Source organism: Sinohyriopsis cumingii, chromosome 16, assembly GCF_028554795.1.
Source record: "Sinohyriopsis cumingii isolate HCF-2022 chromosome 16, ASM2855479v2, whole genome shotgun sequence".
In the NCBI taxonomy this organism is placed as follows: domain Eukaryota; kingdom Metazoa; phylum Mollusca; class Bivalvia; order Unionida; family Unionidae; genus Sinohyriopsis; species Sinohyriopsis cumingii.
The window spans coordinates 5,130,045-5,154,024 of NC_142976.1; the positions used below are offsets into that span (position 1 = coordinate 5,130,045).

General features: G+C 36.0%; 1 protein-coding gene across 1 annotated transcript in view; it reads left to right on the forward strand.

The window, feature by feature from the left end:
- Positions 1-23,980, forward strand: part of LOC149779859 (HEAT repeat-containing protein 3-like) — a 74,308-nt gene that overhangs the window by 16,091 nt on the left and 34,237 nt on the right. Inside the window, exons 6-10 of the mRNA XM_089936530.1 lie at positions 4,910-5,053; positions 6,363-6,493; positions 10,586-10,682; positions 18,409-18,500; positions 23,602-23,664. Coding sequence (XP_089792656.1) covers positions 4,910-5,053; positions 6,363-6,493; positions 10,586-10,682; positions 18,409-18,500; positions 23,602-23,664 — 527 coding nt within the window. The remainder of the gene's footprint in view (positions 1-4,909; positions 5,054-6,362; positions 6,494-10,585; positions 10,683-18,408; positions 18,501-23,601; positions 23,665-23,980) is intronic.

The window sequence follows — 23,980 nt, forward strand, 5'->3', positions numbered from 1 at the left end:
ATATCTTTTTTTTATATGGAAGGTATGAAAGTCAGGCTAGCATCACAAGAGGAGAACATGGTGGTGTTAAAGCACAGGTGCTTGATGCGAGCTTGATGTTGAGAAAAAAACCCAATAATCTGAAGGAAAAAAATACAGATTGACAAAAATATTGTGTATGTAACATAAACTACCTTAAATTAACCGACTCTTTCAAAACTGTGATCAGATATAGCAAGGCAGCCAAGTGAAATGAATACTTCGTAAAATAAAGATCTTAATTTTACAGATACATACCATTGTGGGCAAGCGAGTTTCAGAGAATTCTTGAACTGGCACTTAGAGATATCCTCAAGGATGATAAGAAGTTTCATTATTAATTACAGTGAAATCACACCATCAGTATTTTACTAATTGAGCAATACAAAAGTTGAGTTTCAACGTAGACAATTGTCTCACGAAAGAAATTTTGCGTGTTTTTTTAAAAATAAGGAATCTTGTTTGTTGGTGTATCAACAGTTAGTCTAGCTCCCTGCTCTGTTGACTCCCGATTTGGCAGGATAATATTAAACACCATTATGGGAACCAGACTCATCAAGAAAACAAAAAGCAGTGACGTAATACACAGATTTTGTTGTGTGTACACATGATGGTTGGTTGTTGAAACCAGTTGGAACGATGTTTCGTATGTTGGACATTTTGAAAATAAATGTTATTTAAACAGAATAACAAACAATTTATTAGAAAAAGAGCGCTATTAAAAATTATTATTGATGTGATTGTAAAATGAGGATTCAGTCAATAAACAGCCCAGTTCCCTAATGCCGCTCTCCCCCTCCCCCCTCCCCCCCGGTTTTCTCGATGTCAGATTGATTATTTTCAATTTTTTGAGGTCCCTTGGTTAACTCGCGCCTCATTTGTAGTGCGGTCTATGTTTGTGGACACCGTTACGTACCTTCTCTCTTATATAGTATGATAGAGAGGGTCCTATGTCAGAACGGGTCATGGGGGTAATCTAAGGTATATTTGTTAATCTGTATGATTTTTTATCAAGATCAAGCTTGCATCGAGCACCTGTGCGTTAAAGCATAGCTGCTTAGCGGATGGGCTAGCAAACTTAAACGTTATTAAATCGAGTTATACCTGCATAAAATAGATGTGAAAATTATTTATTTTCTCAGAAATTGCGAGTATTAAAATCATTATGTCTTTAATCTGTTGAAAGACGATAAAACTGATGCGTTGATGAAAATTGAGCTGGTACTAGCAATTTCAATTGCTAATCGTATGAGCACACAGAATCTCACAACTGTCATTTTCATATATTGTAGAAAAAAATATTAAATGAAAGTCGTATACTGGTTGTAATACAAAAACAAAAGAGCACAAAATCCTTTATATTTATTCTGAGACCTACTTCGGGAGTTTTTTTTGTATCACGTGACTAACACATTGACTCTCGTGGGTTGGTGGTTCTTTCCGGGGTTTTCCCGGGTTCTTCCTCCACCATTAAAAACTAGCCGCCATGTATAGCCTATCGTGTGCTGAAAAATGGCGTTAAACCCTACAACAACAAAAACTACCACGTTGACATGTGCTCTCTCAAGAAGGGAGCATGCGAAGCAGGGAACCAAACTACACTGCTTGATGACCCAGACTGGCAAAGTTTTTTTTAGTTGTTCTCGAAATAAATATGTTGAGAATTATATGTTCTTTCTGGTTTTTGCAAAAGGTATCAGACTTTCATTTAATATAATTGAAATTTTGTACAACGACATTAAAAAGGAGTTTGTTGTTATCACATGACTTTTGGACTTCCGTTGTCGTTGTTTGAGATTTGTGAAGTCATGTGACTATTATTGAAAATGGCGAGTACCCAGTCAGGTTTCATCTATGCCGAGTTTCGTCTAGTCTATTAGCAGATTAAAGACATTACAAATATAATACTTGCCATTTTTGAGAAAATAAATAATTTTCCAATTGATTTCATGCAAGTAAAAGTCGATATATCATAGTTTAAATTTGCTACGCCTGCTGGTAAGCTATCTTACAGTGGCGTCAAATTCCAATTTTTTTAATATGTAATTGCTCTGAAACCCACACTCTATCCTAAATGTCAGAATGTGAAAAAATGGGATTGGAATATTTAGAGGAAACCCGGATTAGAAAAATGTTGAATCTCTGAGCTGAACTTTGGTGCGGAACTATTACACAGTGACATGTATCTTGAAGCATTGGCTCCACATCTTGAATAGAACACAGGAGAAATGGGAAATTGTCATACCTTTTATTATATATTAAGAAACGATAAGAGCCCATGTGTCAGTACAGGTTTTGGGACTGGTTTATTGAACTACAAGAAGACAAGTTGATTTTACAGAAAATTCAGTCCTTGTTTATACAACAATATATAATTTTGAAGGCCTTCGTCAAAATTTAAATAAACCCTTTTGTAAATGTCTTTAAATGATGGAATTTGTAAACAAATCGTCTTAAGGAGTTTAGGTTGGTTGAAAAATCTTGTTTGAGATTTTAGTGGCACAAATTCAGGGTAAAACTTTTATCATTACAAGACAAGATTCTAATACTTTGCATTTATTGGTGGTTTTTTTCATACTGTGAAAAGAAATGTTTACTTTGTATAACATGCACATATATTGCTCTAGAATTCTTTAGAATTAAAGATTTGAAAGGAAACAAAATAATTTATGCTCATTATGTTGTTTCCACGTAGCAACATAATGCAGGTCAGCAAAGTAAAGTTAGGATTTGTGTTCTGTTCATTGAAATGGCTTTAAATGCCAATTTATAGGAAGATAGATTTGTTTCGTGTGACTTATTTTGTGGTTTTGTAATGTTTTGTACATAATCATCTTTTCTGACATATATGTTTTTTGAGAGTATTGAAAGAGAAACATCTTCAGATCTGGAAAATGCATGTTTTATAATCCAAAATGTTCTTTAGTTCCATTCATTAATGGTCATATGTTAACCTTGAAAAAATTAATTTCAACCTGGAAAAGACCTGGAAATTTATAGGCTCCACTAGCACCATAGACCACTTGGCCCCACTAGAACCATAGACCACTAGACCCCACTAGCACCATAGACCACTTGGCCCCACTAGCACCACAGACCACTTGGCCCCACTAGCACCATAGACCACTTGGCCCCACTAGCACCATAGACCACTTGGTCCCACTAGCACCATAGACCACTTGGCCCCACTAGGCCCATCGACCACTAGGCCCCACTAGCACCATAGACCACTTGGACCCACTAGCACCATAGACCACTTGGTCCCACTAGCACCATAGACCACTTGGCCCCACTAGCACCATAGACCACTAGGCCCCACTAGCACCATAGACCACTTGGTCCCACTAGCACCATAGACCACTTGGTCCCACTAGCACCATAGACCACTTAGCCCCACTAGCACCATAGACCACTTGGCCCCACTAGCACCATAGACCACTTGGCCCCATGGAGTCCCTATGAAAAGTTTGGATGTTTATGATTAGGAGTGAAATTCATGCATATTATTTGATGTGGCCTTGAGCATGTCAACAATCTAGCAGCTATATTTCTGATCATACTTTGATCAAATTTTTAAATAGTCTTATATTGTTAGATATAATTGAGTTAGGAGCAAGATCTTTAATCTTGTAACTGATTAGCTGAGATTGTTACCACTTGTGAGAATGAATTCCAGTTAAAGTTTGCTCCATATGAAGTTTATATTATCGTTGTCATTGACAGGTTCTGTAATAAATGAGATATTAACGATACACCTTGCATCAGATTGGCTGTGCTTATTACCTCTTGATATCAAGAAACTATATTCCTCATCCAATTTCTCATAAGCTTGGTAAATGGGTTGATATCATCAAGATCTTGAATGACTTCGATCTATTCATATTAATTATGTCATTGTCTTTAGAACAGATTTGTATTTTGCTATGTAAAATCAACAAGAAATTAAGCTTGGTCAATTGCTTACCAAGACTGTGTTCATACAATACTGCATAAACCTGCCTGGTGGAACAGACAACTGTTAAGCTACATAAACTAGATGAGTGATATCAGGCACACTTTGATGTCTTGATTTATGTGGAATTTCTTACAAATTTAATTTATTTCCTTTAAAATAAATTTAATGTTGACAACTGTTTCTGTATTGTTGTCAGCTACTAGGCTTTTCTCAGCAAGGCTTTTCCTAATCTTTGAAAACTTAGTGTAAGACATAATTGGTAAACATTATGATGTCAGAAGTGAATTAGTTGTTTTTTCATGCATCCAGTCAGGGCAATGAATACATTGATAAATAACTGACATACTAGGTCAGCCCAGCAAGTCATATTCTGACTGCCTGATTTCTGTCAGAGGAATTTGAAATGACTTTATTTAGAGGAGAATTAATTACTTGGTCACCAAGTGAGTGCCATGTAGTCATTGAATATGTTTTCAATTTATTCTATCCTATTTTGGGACATGTGCTTAGTTGAGTGGGTACGGGGGTGTATGCTGGCATCCTTACCTTCAGAAGGCTTGCTTTTATGTATGGGTCAAAATGGATATGGTTCAAGATAGTATGGTTTGGTATTTCATGCTGCAGCAACACAAGCCGGTTATTTAGTATGGATGTAGTTGGAGTAACTTGCCTTGCCCAAAGAGACGCCATCTGGGATGATCCAATGGTAGTATGAAAACATACACCCATTTGGTCATGAATGTTGCACAGCAACCACTGAGTCACTGTACTGTGACTCATGCCTCCATTATTTGCTTATTGTGACATACAGGATAATGCATCAAGACAATTCTACATGTCCGAGTCCACTGGGGATGGGTCAGATAGGGCCTGTTCAAATATGATATTGTAAAACACAGACTTATATTTATTGTTTTCTTTCTTCTTTTTTTTAAGCTCAGTGTCTACATATAGTTACAGAGGACAATGCAGAATTAAGCAGGGTCTGTAGAGAAATGCAGCTTCCAAGCATTCTAGAGACTTTGCTAGGCCAACCAGTCAAGTCTCCACAGGCAGTTTTACTGCATGCATATGTCACAGGTTAGGCTATTTTGATTTAAAGGAAATAACACTTGTAACATTCTCTGGTATGATAATTCTTTATGGCTTTCATCTGATGTGTGGAAAGTGAGAAATTAAAGTAATTATTTTTTAATGTCTGTAAAATTGGATAAATAATGCTTTGTTAATTGTTGTCACAGAGATAGTTTGGTATATACATTTAATGTGGTGGCTATAAGGTCACCCTACTAAACTTTTATTACTTTAATCTTGCACTTAAGACCAATCCAGTGGCCTAGTGGTTAGTTCCCTGACCGAGTCATACCAAAGACTTATATAAATGGAACCAACAGCTGCCTCGCTAGGTGCTCAGCATTATGAGATTAGTGTTAGGACTGGTCGGCCTGGTGCCAGGATAATACGACTGGGTGGGACATCATGTTACATGTCTGCTTCATTATGCCCTAGTGCTAGACATCACTATAAACTGTGACACTGCAGACATCATAGTGATATGACTGAAAATTTGTTAAAGCTACATTAAAAACTGATAACACATACACACACGCACGCCTTGCACTTAAGTGATTTCACTCAAGTTTTAGGCACTATAAACTGCCACACTGCAGACATCGTAGCGATATGACTGAAAAATTGTTAAAGCTATGTTAAAAATCCAAATCACACACACACACACAAGCTTTAGGTCATTTTCTCAGACATTATTGGCCACATTGTCTTGGTATATAGATTCATTTTGATGAGTACAAAACTTGATTGCCAAAAACTATTAACAGTGACCTACATTTAAAAGTTAAATGATTCATGTCAAGATTTTTATTTAGATAAGTTTCTGATGCACATATGACTACAGGTGAAAGAGTGAAGGCAAGGCGTTTGTGTTTTGTGAACATATTTATGTTCTTTTGTGCTGAATGTTCTTGTGTATATCCCATAATGCACCAGTTGCTAACATTATAGATGCTGAGCTACTGGTGCATTATGGACTGGCCAAATTGGATATGTATTATACTTATGTAAATTCAATATTAGGGCTGCCTCCCAATATGTTTCCTATTGCACTAGTTTTAAAATTATGGTCAGGTCATTTTTTTAAAACATACATATTTAATGTGATTTTTTAAATCTTTTCTCTTTTTTTTTTCCAAGGGGGAAAAGTGCTAGGGTCGACAATGAAAAATGGGTGGTTGGCCAACAGAAAACATTTTTTTTGTGCCTTATAAGCACATAAAGGGCTAGCTGACATATGTGAGAAACATCATTTGATATTATGGAGGAAAATTAGATTTTCCTTTTATTCATAAAGAAATTAAAAATGTATTTTCAGGAATTCTGGTCAACATAATGTGCAATCAGATGAGCTTGGCATCTGGTGAGGTCATTAGTGCTGTTGTCAAGTCTGTGTCTGAAGTGCTTTCAACTGAACCATTGCAGATTATTCAGTGCATGATTTCACAGGTACAATACATTGAGGCTTTTCTAGCACACCTGGCCGCAAGTCTCGGGTGAGCCTGTGATATAGTACTGCATCCGTTATGTATGGTCCATTATTTGTGCGTCTTTCTTGCTACCACTCTGAAGTCCATATTTCTGATCTAATTTTCATCAGACTTACAGTCTGTGTATATATCATGAAATTTTCATCAAATTCTTTGATAAGTTTGTTAATGAGTAAGAACCATGCAGATGAGATAATCTTATATAAATAAAATTGGCAAAGCTTGTTATTAAAACATCTCTGTTTCAGTCAGGGATTCCACTAGGGCTGTGAAACTACCATTATTTTGTACTGGCATGATGGAAAAAGTCGGTATAAGACTGAACTTTACCAGTACAGATGCTAATCAGCAAATATTGTCAATGCATGGTTTATAATTTGTTAAAGTAGGGAAAGTTATCTTGTAAACAATACTTTAGAGAAAGAAAATTGAGTGTATGCATATCTGACTTGTACAGGAGCTGCTTTGATAACATGTCAAAAATCAAGACCCTGATAGGAGTGTAATCCTAGTTCGAGTTTCCTATGAACCTTCCATCCCGTTTTAAATAATTTGACATTTGTTGACAAAAGTTGAAATTTACAGACACAGCACAGTCGAAGCATAGGGTTGCTGCTTACTAGTGGGCCTAGAAAACTTAAATGACCTTAACTCGAGCCATACCTGCATGAAATCAATAGAAAGATGATTTATATTCTAAGAAATTGAGATATTAATGTTTGATTATATGTTTAATCTGCTGCTAGATGAGATGAAACTACAATGTTGACGAAATATAACCTGGTACTCGCCATTTGCATTGCTAGTCATAGGACTAAATAAATCTTGCTACCTCAGAGGTCCAGTAGTCATGTGATATAAACAGTAAGCCCCTTTCCATTGTTGTTGAACAATTTTTTTCTCGAAAATATGAAATTAATTTCACATAATGTTTCTTAAAGGAACTAAAGCATCATAATAATTCTCAACATATTTATTCAGAGAACAATGACCAGAAACCTGTCACTGTTGCATCAACCTGGAGAAAATCAGATTCATCAAGGAGAGAGCACATGTCAACATGGTAATCACATGATACCCAGAAAAATATTGCTGGCAAGTGCTCTATGGATAATGAATCTGCCTTTTTAAGGTGGGAATGAATTCAACTTTTTGATAGCCAATTGGCTCTGATTCCATGCCCGTACATAAATGTCAAAATATGTAAAATCGGGTAGGAAGGGTCAAAGGAAACTGGAATATGTAATCCCAATCCATTGTCATCACTATATGTCACCAGCTTAATCCAAACACAATTAACAGCTTTGGTTCAGAGTTCACTTACAAAATAAATAGTTACAATGTATACATGCATCACATAAAATGTTTAATTTTAGCGCCTTGGTTCGAGTGACAGCCTACAACTTCAGCATGGTCATCCATGAATAGAAAGCGGCAAAATCAAAACCTTTCCTGCCCAACAGCAAACAAACATGGCTATTAATTTGTTTTTAACAAAAGGAAATAAAAGCTGTTTTGAACAGAAGCTTGGATTTACAACTATGAAGCAGAAATATAGGTGCTTTAATTTTTATTGCTTTGTACACCAGCATTTAGTTAAATAAAGTGAGAGTTGGCTTCAGGCATTGTTTTGACAGCAACTACACTATGAAACTGGCTTCTATACCCCCTCACTTATTAAGATGCAGCAGTAATCCAGTACTGTGTTTTGGTAACAGTGGTAAATCCATCCTTAACTGTAAGTTGTCTGTTTCAACAGACTAGGATGGCAGAATTATACCATATGCAAATACCATTATGCCATATGTATATACCATTATACCATAGTTATAGACCATTATGCCATATGTATAGACCATTATGTCATATGTATATACCATTATGCCATAGTTATAGACCATTATGCCATATGTATAGACCATTATGTCATATGTATATACCATTATGCCATATGTATAGACCATTATGCCATATGTATATACCATTATGTCATATGTATATACCATTATGCCATATGTATAGACCATTATGCCATATGTATAGACCATTATGCCATATGTATAGACCATTATGTCATATGTATATACCATTATACCATATGTATAGACCATTATGCCATATGTATAGACCATTATGCCATATGTATATACTATTATGCCACCTGAATTCATCAAAGAGGCAAGCTGACTCTTCTTCTGGTACTGTGTTGCTCTTGTCAGTTATTGATCAAAGTCATCAAGGATATGGGACTACAATTGCATGAAAAGAATAGATCGGCTTCAGAGTGACTGATCTCAAGATAATATTAACTTTCAGACTTAAAACACATTTTACTTTTTGTCGGTACATGAATATCAGCAGTCTCATTTTCTTTCGGGTACAGGGACAAATTTTACCAGTAAAAATCAGCATATACCAGTGTAACTGAATCAGTCAATATTTTTTGGCACTTAGAATACAAGTTTATATCATAAAGATCTAGGATGAGTTTGATAATGAACAAAAACGACTTATATTAATGAGGTGATCTTGCATTGTTACCTTTCTAAAGGCCAGATTTCTAATCAGTTTTGATCAGACTGGGCATGTATCATCAAGATCTTGGAAAAGCATGATAATGAGTAAGATCCATCACTCTAAAGGCCAGATGTTTTACCTCATCTTGAGCAGATTTACAATATTGGGTTATATCTTCAAGATTTCAGACAAAATCATTAATATGGGAAATCCATGTATTGGCTAAGCATGTTATCACCATGAAGGACATGTAGGATTCTATCATCGAGATCTTTGATGAGATTCATAATGAGCATGATCTCACATCTGTCCACATGGGTTCATGTCTTGGGCTTGGCCACTGTGGGTGAGAAAGCTTGACAATAGCTTCCATTGGTCAACGATTTTTCCTTGGGTTTTCTCTGGTGCTTCCTCCACAAAAATATCAGCCGCTATGTGTAGCCTATCATGTGCTGAAAAATGGCATTAAACCCATAAAAACAACAACAAAAATACCAAAAGATAATTGGATATTTTTAACTTTTAAATGTTTGAATACTGGATGATCAATGTAAGTGACTTTTTTGCACAGCATAGTCTGACATTGTCATTGTTCATTTCCATTCCATCTTTGCTCACAAACTCACTGTTCATTCAGGGATCCATCAAGACTCTGTTTAAACCCTCTTCTCTTTATGTAAACAATCTTCCCTTAAATAATGAATCTACAAATTCAGATTTGTTTGCAGATAATGCAACTTTGTATTAATCTAATTCTGATAACGATGCTATCCAAAGAAGATTTGACTCAGACCGTACTAGAGTTCAGAATAAGATAATAATTAATGAAGGTAAAACAAAATGTAAATTAGGAAATCCAGAATTATTTCTTATAAAGTCATTTTTTGATTAAAAAGATGAGACCCATGGATCTCATAACATAAGTAGGTACACAAGTTATTCAGGAATGGAATAACAAGAGATTGCTCTAATATCCTTGAATCCCTCCTTCATTGTTAAGAAACTTTAAACTTAAGTCAATCTTAGCACTATGGGTGTGGATTGAACTTTATTAATGATTATATCTGTGTTTTGTTTACGTGCTCATTTAATCCTACGTGCTTGATCTAGCATTCAGTACAACTGTTAACTCTATATTTCCATACCACACACCTATATTGGAACTACTTTGTTGGCTTCCGAACTGAACTTTCATAAATCCAGTTTGTTTTGAATTTCATTCATACAGTAAAGCTAAATATATGTAGAAAGCATAAAATAAAAGTATGCAATAAAAAAACATATTTTTGCTTTGAACTGACTCAAGAGGAAAGAACTCATTTAATATGGCATATGAATACATCTTTGTCTGATGGCCTCAATGTATCATTATGCTGTATCATACTTGTTCCTTCTGCCAACTCAGAACAAAACACTATGTAGTGTTGTGTGATTCATACAGAGGACATCCAGTAAATGCACCCATTCAGCAAGAGTCTATTGAAAAATATGTTCGTGGTGATGGGATCTTGATACAATAGCTGTTTCTTTTCAGAGTAATGAAGTCCGAAAACAAATTCAGGATGTAGAGAATATAGTGACTGCTCAGCAAGTATGTCTGGAAATTATTACGAATCTTTGCTGTTCTGAAGGTAATTAAAAATATAATTATTATTTATTTTAGCTTATTTGCAATTATTTTTATTAGCTTAATTCAGCTTAATTTCCAGTTATTTCTTTAGCTTATTTTCAATTATTTCTTCTGTTTTAACATTCCTTGTAAAGTTCACATGTAATTTCTGACCATGGGTTAGTGGGCAGGAGAAGCGATTTTAATATTGGGTTGGGGACAGAAGCGATTTAAATGACAGCTGGCTGGAAGTAATCTACTGAATTCTTAGAGATCATATAATCTACTGGATATTTTTTATTTGTGTTCATTCATTGTAATTATTCTTTTATGCTTTTGTTTGTTTGTCTGTCAACAATGTATGTCTCTGATACTGAAAAATCAAAAAAATTTATTGTAGAAGTCATTGATCAGTCCCTTAATACGTACTAATTTATTGTAGATGTCATTGATCAGACCCTTAATACCTACAAAATCAACCAACTAATTAACAGCCGCAACAGCAGCAAAAGTACTAGTCCATCATTTTTGCCACAGCTGTATGAGTTTATCATTTTTGTACACCTTTGAATATCGTCAATTATGCCTTTCTGACAGTTACCTAAAAGTCATCATCAGTTGGTACAAATGGATTTTTCATGGTGAGCATATGAGATGGAGAAGTTGTGAGCAACCCTGCATCACTTCGTTTCTCTAACAATGTCCATTGTTCCAGCCAGAACTGTAATTATGTATTCAAGCTATATTCACCAATATCTGGAGATGTGCATGTGTAATAAATATTTTAAGTAGACAAAGTATGAAAATCCATCACAGTTTTTTAATGATGCATTTGAATTGAGCAAGAACCAGAATCAGCAAACCAAGAAATGAAATTATTCACATATCTGAGGCAGAAGTATAGTGTATAATCATAATCTGCCAAAATATATTTCAATCTTTAAATTTGCAAAAATATTTTCCAACCATACTAATTCAGTGGACATAAGCACAAGAATAGACAGGAACCGACCAGAACAGATAAAACCAGAAGGTTAAAATCGATATGATACATCTTTTAAGTAGCTAAATTCACACTGATTTAGTTAACTGTACATCTGTTATTGTCTTCCCTCTGATGTAATTTCTTACTGGACCTAAGAAAATGAGCAAATAATGTTGCACACATAAAAAAGAGGCCTGTTCTTGTGATCTTGTAGATCTCCCCCCACATGCTATTTGACTTTATTATATGTATCTAAATTTGTTACTTACTTTTCCTACTACTATGCTAATTGTTTGAGAATATGTATACTAATGTGAAGTGCAACAGGAAGACTAAATCAAAGATAGAAAACCTCTACATTTCTGGATGTATTCTGCTTGGATTCCATGTTTCAGCACAAAACTCACGAGTTCAGGACTCACTGTACTAATTCAGTTCCCATTGTAAACCTGTGCAACACCACGATATTAAAATTCAATAACTTAAAATTTCCGAGTGCTCATGATCAAATTTTTATCAGTACAGACACATGTATGACAACAGCTTTCGTGAAAAGAAAACCATAACAGCTGCACCATTTTCTGGATCTACACAAACTTCAAATGTGTGCTTTCAATACTACACCAAAGAGTCAGGTGCTGATTTCAGTAATGAGTCTTCCAAACTCAAGTCTGTAATGGAACAGAAATTATGTTAATAATACAATGTCCCTGACGTTTTTTTAGTTACAAGTAGGACAAGCTCTCAAAAGATTAATTTTACTAAAATCTTACTTTCATTATCAACCAATCATGGACAGTCAAACCCATATATACTCTATTTTGTCTTCATAGGCTTACTCCATATTTGACAGCTAATTACGATGTTGTCAAAAGAATTAAAACTTTTGTAACAATTCAGTTGGACTTGGATTATATACTTGATGCATAGTCAATGAACAAGTTCTAAAACTGATGTGTTTATTTTGGAGCCATGTTCCTCCATCACATTCAAGATTTGAACAATTATACCAAAGGTGAAATTAGTACATTTGCAACCTGAATTACTTTCATGGCTACTTCAAATGTTATTTAATGTGAGACTTTAATGCCAGAACTCATAGCTTCAGTCATGTTTCGTTTAAAAGATGAGTTTCTTCTCAAACAACTCAATTTGGTGCAGATTACCATGTTTTTTAATGATACTTTGAGAATTCTTGATATGTAAAAATTGCACAAGAACAACATCAGATCAGGAAATTAATACCGCTGGGAAATTACTGATAGAAATATGCAGAAATAATGATTTTATTATTTAAATGGAATATGTGGTGATAATATGAGTGCTGGTTCTAACTTTGCAAAATACATCTTGTACAACTATTCTGTTGTTTCTAACAACACTCTGTAATATGGCAATAATTTCTGCACACATGAAGTTGACCCACTTTTTCTATTAGTCCCTTGTTAATTAATAGTTTTAGATTTTACAACAAAACTAAGCATATTTTACCTGTTGACAATAATACACTATCACAAATATTGACACTGCAAGAAAATAGAAGTTACAATTTTATTAAAACTACTGGTATCAGTAAAACTAAAGGAGATGGTAAAAAAGAATCAGGATGAACAGATTAGTAGTGTAGTAAAGAATCCATATATCAGAATGACATCAAATATTTTTTCATCAATTTCATCATTAGTTAATGACACTGCTTCAAAATTGTTGTGTACTAGATAATAGTAATCCAATTTGTAATACAAATACCAAATGATGGCTTGGAACTAAGTGCCAAAAGGTCTGCAGAAAATATCACTATGATCAAAATATAAATAGGAAGAACTGAACACAAGCAGGACAAACTGTATCCATCTTGCTTTGAGCTCACAAAGATCAGTCTCTTATGTTTAATGTCATGTTATTTTTGCACATAGAGAGCATGTACTTCATTTGGTAATACATCTGCATGATATTAAAGTTTGTCTTGTTATTCTTTTGTTGCCATGGTAGTTCTGCCAACTAGAGATCTACACACATGTAATTATGTTGTATGGGGATTCTCAGATGTTCCCTATGAGCATTTATCTGTTAATTGTTTCTGAATTTAATATGATCCTCCTCCTCTGTGTATGAATATTATTCTGTGCTGTGAACTCCTTTCATTGCCTGCTGTCTGAAACGCTTATGCATAACTAGCTTGAACAAGTTACAGTTCTTTATGGTTGTGCAATTTTCAACATTTCACATGTATGGCCCCATGGGTATTCTCTCTTGGATATCTCTGTTCCAAAAAGAAAAGTTTTCCAGAGGTCTCGCTAGATTTTTAAAAACTAGAAGTCCAGGACTCCCATTTTGGTAAAAATAGGAGTCCCACCAGCAGAAATTGCAGTCCCCCCCATAACACTATGCAAATTATAAAAACTATTGGTTGCCATGGAGCTTAATTTCTACATTCTTTATAACACTGACATAGCTCATGTTTGTCCACCAGAGTGAGTCTGAACTTTGTCAATCCAAGGAAGGTCTTATTCAAAGTACTAAGCTAGGCATCACACACTTTCTTACACTTGGCTACTGTCCCTTCCAAACTATCAGTTCTAGAAACTTTAGCACTCTCCTGAATCTAGTTACAACCTTTGTCAGTTTTGCCGTTGAACCCCAAAATATTCAGTCTAAGTCTCATCATGTTATGATTCTGAGGTCACGTGCACTGCTTATTCCGGTACACTCCGAAATGAACACAACAATGAAAGCTCAAGTTGTTTATTTGATGTACTGTTATAAATTGACATGTACATCTCTGGGTCTTTCTGCCTCTGAATTCAAGCACTGTAAATATCAGTGGATTTTCCCACCCAACTTCCAGTCAAACCCTTTGATCTTGCCGACCAGCTATTGCAGCATGTTCTTTTGATGTACTCTTATAATGGTGACATGTACGGGGGGGGGGGGGCTTTTAGCCACTAAATTCAGTCAGTGTAAATATCAGAACTGCCAATTGATCAACACATTTTCCCGCTAAGCAGGTGGCTGAAGCAGGACTGGCAAGTCTTCAAATTTTGCTGCCCACCTATTACATGCTTATGGAGGACTCCCACCTAAGTGATTTTCTGCATCCCAATAAAAAATTTACATCCAAATACATGTAATTAAGCATTTCCGAAACCTCTGAGTTTTCACTAACATGAACTCTGCCAAAGATTCACTTCCTTGAATCGGTGCTTTGCTGCCTCTTATGCCAGATTTTTTTCTCTTTAATAATGCTGTATTAGAGTTTTAAGTTGAACATAACCATAGTCTGCTTGTTCAGAAATGGTTACCTTGAATTAATATAACCAGCATATTGTCCATCCAACACGTACATCGGACTCGCACTCTACATCAATTTTGGGCTCAAAATCACACATTGGTATTTCCAGTGATATTTTCCCAATGTCCAACAGACTGATATACATGAAATTCATTATCATCATAGCTATCACCAGCCAGTATTTGCCAACTGAAAACAAAGTCTGAAGACAAACCCTGTTGTGATTCAGCCATTTTGGTTTCCTGTGTGGCCCTTACTTGAAACACATGTTTGTAAACTTCCATGATGAAAATAAGTTTAAAACTACCATAAAATAATTGTTCCAGGGCCAGTGAGCCAATCAAATTTAGTTTAACAGCCAATCATGTAAAACCAAAGTTTCCAGTTATCTGGATGTCACATCAAGTGCTGCAAGACCGCTACTGGCAGCGTGAATTAAAGTTAAAAGCTTAATAAAAATTGCATACCGCGCAGAGCACGTTTTATATCCACAACTTTTACGTAATTTGCAGAATGCATATCACTTCTTTAAAAGTACGTGAGTTCATATAAATTACGTGCACTCACATGTACTGGCATCATTTTCTGACAGAATGTTTTATTCATGTTAGACCACTAGGAAGGGGTCAGATGCGATTTTAAATATATATTCGGTTTATTTTTTTCTTCAGACAACCCCAGCAGTTATTTCTCATTTTGTTAACACAACCCACAACAGAAGTGATTTTCCTAACCAACCTTCCACTGTCAGAATCAAAATAGTTTGAAACTAACAGCCAAAAGGTCTGCAGAAATTATCATGCTCAGAATATACATAGGAATAACCAAACACAAACAGGACAAATTTTATCCATCTTGCTTTGAGTTTACATGGATCAGTCAGTCCCTTATGTTTAATGTCATTTAATTTTTGCACAGAGAGTGTCTACTTCATTTGGTAATACATCTGCATGATACGAAAGCTAGCCTCCATTCTTTTGTTGCCATATTGGTTCTGCCAACCAGAGATCTACACACACTTAATTATGTTGTATGGAGATTCTCTGATGTTCCCTATGAGCATTAATCTGTTGATTGTTTCTGAATTTAATATGATCCTCCTCCTCTGTGTATGAATATTATTCTGTACTGAGAACTCCCTGTCTGCTGTCTGAAATGCATATACATGACTAGCTTGAATAATTTACTGTTCTTAATGGTTGTGCAATTTTCCACATCTCACAGGTACAGCCCCATAGGTATTCTCTCTTGGATATCTCTGTTCCAAAAAGAAAAGCTTTCAGTAACATGAACTCTGCCAAAGATTCACTTCCTTGTATCAGTGCTTTGCTGCCTCTTATGCCAGATTTTGTTCAGTTCCATAATGCTGTATTAGAGTTTTAAGTCAAACATTCTCAATGTCTACTTGTTCAGATATGGGTATCTTGAATAAATATGATCATTTTACTTTATTAAATCCTTATTTATTCAGTTTATCTGAATGCTTATCTTAAATTAGCACAAAATCTCTCAATGCTGAATGTTTGGAGAAAAGAAAATTGCCCTGAACTTCTTAATTGCCTGTTTTTAGGATTGGTAGTTTCGAAATAACGCTGCATAGTAGGTTAGGCCTAATGGGCATCCAACACGTACATCGGATTCACACTCAACATCAATTTTGGGCTCAAAATCACACTCTGGTATTTCCAGTGACATTTTCCCAATGTCCAACAGGCTGATATACATGAAATTCAACTGCTCTGGTGGTCTAGTGGTTAGAGTGTCCACCTTGGATGCAGGAGGTCATGGGTTTGATTCCCGGCTGAGTCATACCAAAGACTTATAAAAATGGTACTAACAGCTGCCTCGCTAGGTGCTCAGCATTAAGAGGTTAGTGTTAGGACTGTTCAGCCTTGTGTCAGGATAATGTGACTGGGTGGGACATCATGCTACATGTCTGTAACATGATGCCCCAGTGCTAGACATAACTATAAACTGTCACACTGCAGATATCATAGCAAAATGTCTGAATTTGTTTTTAAAGCTACATTAAAAATTCAAATCACACACACATACTTGAAATTCATTGTCATCATAGCTATAACCAGCCAGCCACATCCTTTATCTCAAACTATAAATATCAGCAACACCAACATTAAATTCACACAATCAGTACAAAACCTAGGTGTTACTCTGGACAGTACTCTCACATTGCACCAACATGTCATGAACATATGCAAGGCTGCATATCTTGAGCTGAGACACATCACCTCCATTCGCAAATATCTTTCAGCTGATGCCACTAAAACACTTGTGTGTTCATTAGTACTTTCAAGACTAGACTATTGTAACTCAGTTCTGTCTGTTTCATCTCAATATCTACTTCAAAAACTTCAAAAAGTCCAAAACACAGCTGCTTGGATCATACTTAGAGTACCACGATCAGAGCACACCTCCCCGCTGCTCTGTACCCTACACTGGCTATCCATTCGATCCAGAATCAAATACAAAATTTGTTCTCTGTGCTACGTTTCACTGATGGACTCTAGTCCAACATACCTATCCGACCTCACCCATGTGTACACACCAGCACGATATTTACGCTCCTCTTCTGACAATCGTATGCTCATTATTCCCACTATGAAAACAAAGTCACATGGACAGCGTTCTTTTCCATTCCAGGGCCCAGCAACATGGAATGAATTGCCCACTGAACTTAGACACAAAGACACAGTGATCACATTCAAGAGTGCTCTCAAAACTCACTTATTTTGACTGCAAGAACAAACTTAAAGACCTAATAATGTTTCCTACCTTAAATATTCTCAGCATGTTTTTTTTCTGTTTTCTAATTTCATCTTGTTCGTGTTTGTAATCAATCATTATATATGTTTTTTATCTTATAGGTGTTGTCTAATGTTGTAAAGCGCTTAGAGCTTCTAAATATTAGGTGCTATACAAAGTTCTCATTATTATTATTATTATTTGTTGACTGAAAACGTTGTCTGATAATAAACCCTGTTGTGATTCAGCCATTTTGGTTTTCTCTGTGGCCCTTATTTGAAACGTGCAATTTTGAAACTTCCATGATGACAGTAAGGTTAAAACTCTGTAAAATGCTTGTTTCAGGGACCAATGAACCAATCAAATTTAATTTAACTGCCAAAATAAGAAAAATGTTTGCATAATTTTTTCTATTTGTTTTAAAGAGCATATAGATATTATTATTGTATGATTTAATTTTGATTGTTAGGCTGAAACATTTAAGTTGCAAGCACCAAAACAGGGCTTTTGAATAATTTTCCTGTATTTCTGGTCCAACCTTAAGAAATAGTTGAATGGATCCAAGTGCAACAGCATGTTTCAGGTTAATGGTCTCTTTGGACTTCATATCTTAACACTTTTAATTACTGAAGAATTATACTTTAATCTGTCCTGTAATTATTTCATCATGTAGTAATTGTGTGTCATTTTTAACCCCACATTGTCCAGATGATGGTTGGGAGGACATGAATAGTGAGTCCAGCTCATCAGATGAGGAGGCAAATGTCAGTATGGATACTGAAGAGAATCAGGACTTAGTGGTAAGGAGAATGCATGCATCATGATGCTAGGTTTTCCATTGGACCATAAGGAAAGTGCTTGTCATTTGCTTCTCATTGTTTTTGCAGTGTTTCAGTTTTCAATTTATTCTGTAACTATCCCCGTGACTTTCACTTGTTTTTCTAACCATACGAGTGGATTGCTGTCAGACTTAGTGAATAGGATTGCTTTTTGACTTATGGTATAGAATAACCATTAATGATTGAAAAGGACTGACATGAGAATTGGCGTATAGAATTACCATTAGACTCATGCTTAGGTTTTGCATCAGACTATGTGATTGCCATCAGACTGTGAATTACATTGAGGATAGTCATCAGACTTGGTACACAGGATTGCAGTTAAAATTAGTGTAGGATTTCATTCAGACTTTGTGTATATGATTGCTATTAGACTGTGTACTATACCACAGATTACTCTTAGACTTAGTGTAGAACTGCCATTAAATAACAGTGTATTGGATTGCCAGCAGACTGAAGTATATGATTACGTATTGAATTGCTCTCAGATTTAGTTTGTTGGATAAGCCCTCAAATTTACATGCAGGATTACCATTAGAATTGTTCTATTCTATTGCCATTTGACTTAGAATATAGAAAAACTATCAGAATTAGTCACTAGGATTGCCTTTAGATTTAATAACTTCATCTTAGAATTGCCATCTGAACTTTGTAGATTGTTTTGCCTCCAGACTTATTGTAAAGGACTGCCAGTAGACTTATTGTAAAGGACTGCCAGTAGACTTATTGTAAAGGACTGCCAGTAGACTTAGTGTAAAGGACTGCCAGTAGACTTAGTGTAAAGGACTGCCAGTAGACTTATTGTAAAGGACTGCCAGTAGACTTATTGTAAAGGACTGCCAGTAGACTTATTGTAAAGGACTGCCAGTAGACTTAGTGTAAAGGACTGCCAGTAGACTTAGTGTAAAGGACTGCCAGTAGACTTAGTGTAAAGGACTGCCAGTAGACTTATTGTAAAGGACTGACACCAGACTTATTGTAAAGGACTGCCAGTAGACTTATTGTAAAGGACTGCCAGTAGACTTACTGTAAAGGACTGCCAGTAGACTTTTTGTAAAGGACTGCCACCAGACTTATTGTTAAGGACTGCCAGTAGACTTAGTGTATAAGGATATCCATCAACTTAAATTCTGTAAAATTTGTATCAGGCTTAATGTACAGGATTACATGCATATGATTGTATCAGACTTAGTATATGAAAATAAATACATCTAGTTGACTTAGTGCAGAGGTGTGCCATTAAACCTATACATTATTATAGTAAGAATTGACATCAGATATCAAATAGTAGGTGTGGTAAAACAAAATAATATATGCATAAAAAGTCATTTTAGCTCCTTTCATAATAGACCTATCAAGCTTATGATAATTGTTGTTAATTGATCATCATCTATCTGTCTGTCTGTCTGTCCATCAGCACAAGTTTGTTTTTGCATTCCTTGATAACTACTTGGAGCAGCACAGCAGCCAGCTTGAAAATCTTTTTATTGCAATTCCTGAATAGATGGTAATAGTAATATTGGGTTTTCATCATTGAAAATAGTTGCAATCTGACATCCAATGTGGCCACCATAGTTACCATTTGCAATCTGACAGCCAATGTGGCCACCATAGTTACCATTTGCAATCTGACATCCAGTGTGGCCACCATAGTTACCATTTGCAATCTGACATCCAATTTGGCCACCATAGTTACCATTTTCAATCTGACATCCAATGTGGCCACCATAGTTACCATTTGCAATCTGACATCCAATGTGGCCACCATAGTTACCATTTGCAATCTGACATGCAGTGTGGCCACCACAGTTACCAACTGCAATCTGACATCCAGTATGGCCACCATAGTTACCATTTGCAATCTGACATCCAATGTGACCACCATAGTTACCATTTGCATTTGCAATCTGACATCCAATGTAGCTACCAGTTACCATTTGCCATCTGACAGGCCAACACAGTTACCATTTGCAATCTGACATCCAATGTGGCCACCACAGTTACCAATTGCAATCTGGCATCCAGTGTGGCCACCACAGTTACCAATTGCAGTCTGGCATCCAGTGTGGCCACCATAGTTAGCATTTTCAATCTGACATCCAATGTGGCCACCATAGTTACCATTTGCAATCTGACATGCAATGTGGCCACCACAGTTACAAATTGCAATCTGACATCCAGTGTGGCCACCATAGTTACCATTTGCAATCTGACATCCAATGTGACCACCTTAGTTACCATTTGCATTTGCAATCTGACATCCAATGTAGCTACCAGTTACCATTTGCAATCTGACAGGCCACCACAGTTACCATTTGCAATCTGACATCCAATGTGGCCACCACAGTTACCAATTGCAATCTGGCATCCAGTGTGGCCACCACAGTTACCAATTGCAGTCTGGCATCCAGTGTGGCCACCATAGTTAGCATTTTCAATCTGACATCCAATGTGGCCACCATAGTTACCATTTGCAATCTGACATGCAATGTGGCCACCATAGTTACCATTTGCAATCGGACATTCAATGTGGCCACCATAGTTACCATTTGCAATCTGACATCCAATTTGGCTATGATAGTTACCATTTGCAATCTGACATTCAGTGTGGCCACCATAGTTACCATTTGCAATTGGACATCCAATGTGGCCACCATAGTTACCATTTGCAATCTGACATCCAATGTGGCCACTATAGTTACCATCTCAAAAAATTTGTTTGGATTGGATGATCATATCAACGTAGGGTTTTCACCAAAAGACTTACTTTGATATCTAGTTGGTCCTAAATAAAAATGTTGCCCATTTGACATCCAGTAAAACTTCTTATAATTTCTGGTTGGTCCTAATATGACAGTGTTGCCCATTTGACATCAAGTAACATTTCTTATGTCTAGTTGGCCTAAATGAAACTACTGTCCATTTGACCTGCTGTAAGAAGTCTTATAACGTGTAGTTGGTCCTTAATGAATATGGTAGGAACAAAACCTCCAATTTCATAGTCACTAAAAGACTTCCTTCGCGTTGTAGTTCTTTCTTAACATAAATAATGCCAATCTGACCATGATATGTGGTTGCATCTTGAGTATCGTAACTCGTCAGTACCAAAACATGGTTACTGTGACCCAATTTTCAGACTTGAGAGTCCCTTCTATTTTCCTATTTATATATCAACATACTGTCAGCTATGCTTACTTAATGGTATATTGGACTTGTACTCCATGATCTGAAGCTTAATTGATGGTATATTGGACTTGTACTCCATGGGTTGAAGCCTAATTGATGGTATATTGGACTTGTACTCCATGGTCCGAAGCTTAATTGATGATATATTGGACTTGTACTCCATGATCTGAAGCTTAATTGATAGTATATTGGACTTGTACTCCATGGTTTGAAGCTTAATTAATGGTATATTGGACTTGTACTCCATGGTTTGAAGCTTAATTAATGGTATATTGGACTTGTACTCCATGGTCTCAAGCTTAATTGATAATATATTGGACTTGTAATGTAGCTTTAACAATTTTTCAGTCATATCGCTACGATGTCTGCACTAGTGACAGTTTATAGTGATGTCTAGTGCTGGGGCATCATGCCACTAACATGTAGCATGAGGTCCCACCGAGTCACATTATCCTGACACCAGGCCGACCAGTCCTAACACTAACCTCTTAATTCTGAGCACCAAGCGAGGCAGCTGTTAGTACCATTTTTGTAAGTCAAACCCATGACCTCCTGCATCCGAGGTGGATGCTCTGACCACTAGGCCACTGGAGCGGTCTTAATTGATGGTATATTGAACTTGTACTCCATGGTTTGAAGCTTAATTAATGGTATATTGGACTTGTACTCCATGGTTTGAAGCTTAATTAATGGTATATTGGACTTGTTCTCCATGGTCTGAAGCCTAATTGATGGTATATTGGACTTGTACTCCATGGTTTGAAGCTTAATTGATGGTATATTGGACTTGTACTCCATGGTTTGAAGCTTAATTGATGGTATATTGGACTTGTATTCCATGGTCTGAAGCCTAATTGATGGTATATTGGACTTGTTCTCCATGGTCTGAAGTGTAATTGATGGTATACTGCACTTGTTCTCCATGGTCTGAAGCGTAATTGATGGTATATTGGACTTGTACTCCATGGTCTGAAGCTTAATTGATGGTATATTGCACTTGTTCTCCATGGTCTGAAGCTTAATTGATGGTATATTGCACTTGTACTCCATGGTCTGAAGCTTAATTGATGGTATATTGCACTTGTTCTCCATGGCCTGAAGCTTAATTGATGGTATATTGGAATTGTTCTCCATGGTCTGAAGCGTAATTGATGGTATATTGCACTTGTTCTCCATGGTCTGAAGCTTAATTGTTGGTATATTGGACTTATACTCCATGGTTTGAAGCTTAATTTATGGTATATTGCACTTGTTCTCCATGGTCTGAAGCTTAATTGATGGTATATTGGACTTGAACTCCATGCTCTGAAGCTTAATTGATGGTATATTGGACTTGTACTCCATGGTTTGAAGCTTAATTGATGGTATACTGGACTTGTACACCATGGGTTGAAGCCTAATTGATGGTATATTGGACTTGTACTCCATGGGTTGAAGCCTAATTGCTGGTATATTGGACTTGTACTCCATGGGTTGAAGCCTAATTGATGGTATATTGTACTTGTACTCCATGGTCTGAAGCTTAATTAATGGTATATTGGACTTGTACTCCATTGTTTGAAGCTTAATTGATGGTACCAGCCTTTGTGTGCCCTTGGGAACAGTACTTCACTTCCATTTCCTCCCACTGATTTAGTCACTTATGTGTTGAAAGTGCAAACAACTAAATGTGCTCTTATTGGCAAGGGGATTCATATTTTTTAGTAAGCATCTTTGTTGACTTTTGATCACTTATTTTCGTGCATTAGATGACTCATATAATTCATATAATTATTGCTTTGCATACATTTGAACAGTTTCTGATATGGAGAAAAATATTTTTATTTGAATTTGTTGTGACACTAAGACTCCTTTGAATATCTTCATATCATTTTAGGTACCATTTCACGTCCCTAAAGAAGTACATAGTGCCTTTGTGAACTTCAAAATTGTAGACAAGGTAAGTCAAAACATATGAATGAATGTAAGAATCTTAGTGAGATACAGAATCTTGCTGCTTATGGTTGGAGAAAAATGCTCAGATTGAAGGTAAAATAAGAAGTAAGATTATTATTGCTTCTTGTCGAATAATGTATAAATTTATGATCTGGTACAGTTTATGCCCAATTGATTCTGGAAATTGAGTGCTAAAGTTAGTGAAGATTTACCAACTGTATTACTTCCTTGGACTGAGGTGTTTTGTATGGTAAGCTGAACATCCCTTACATTGTATTGATGGAATTGTAATTTCAAGTAAAAATATGGCATTCTTGTGC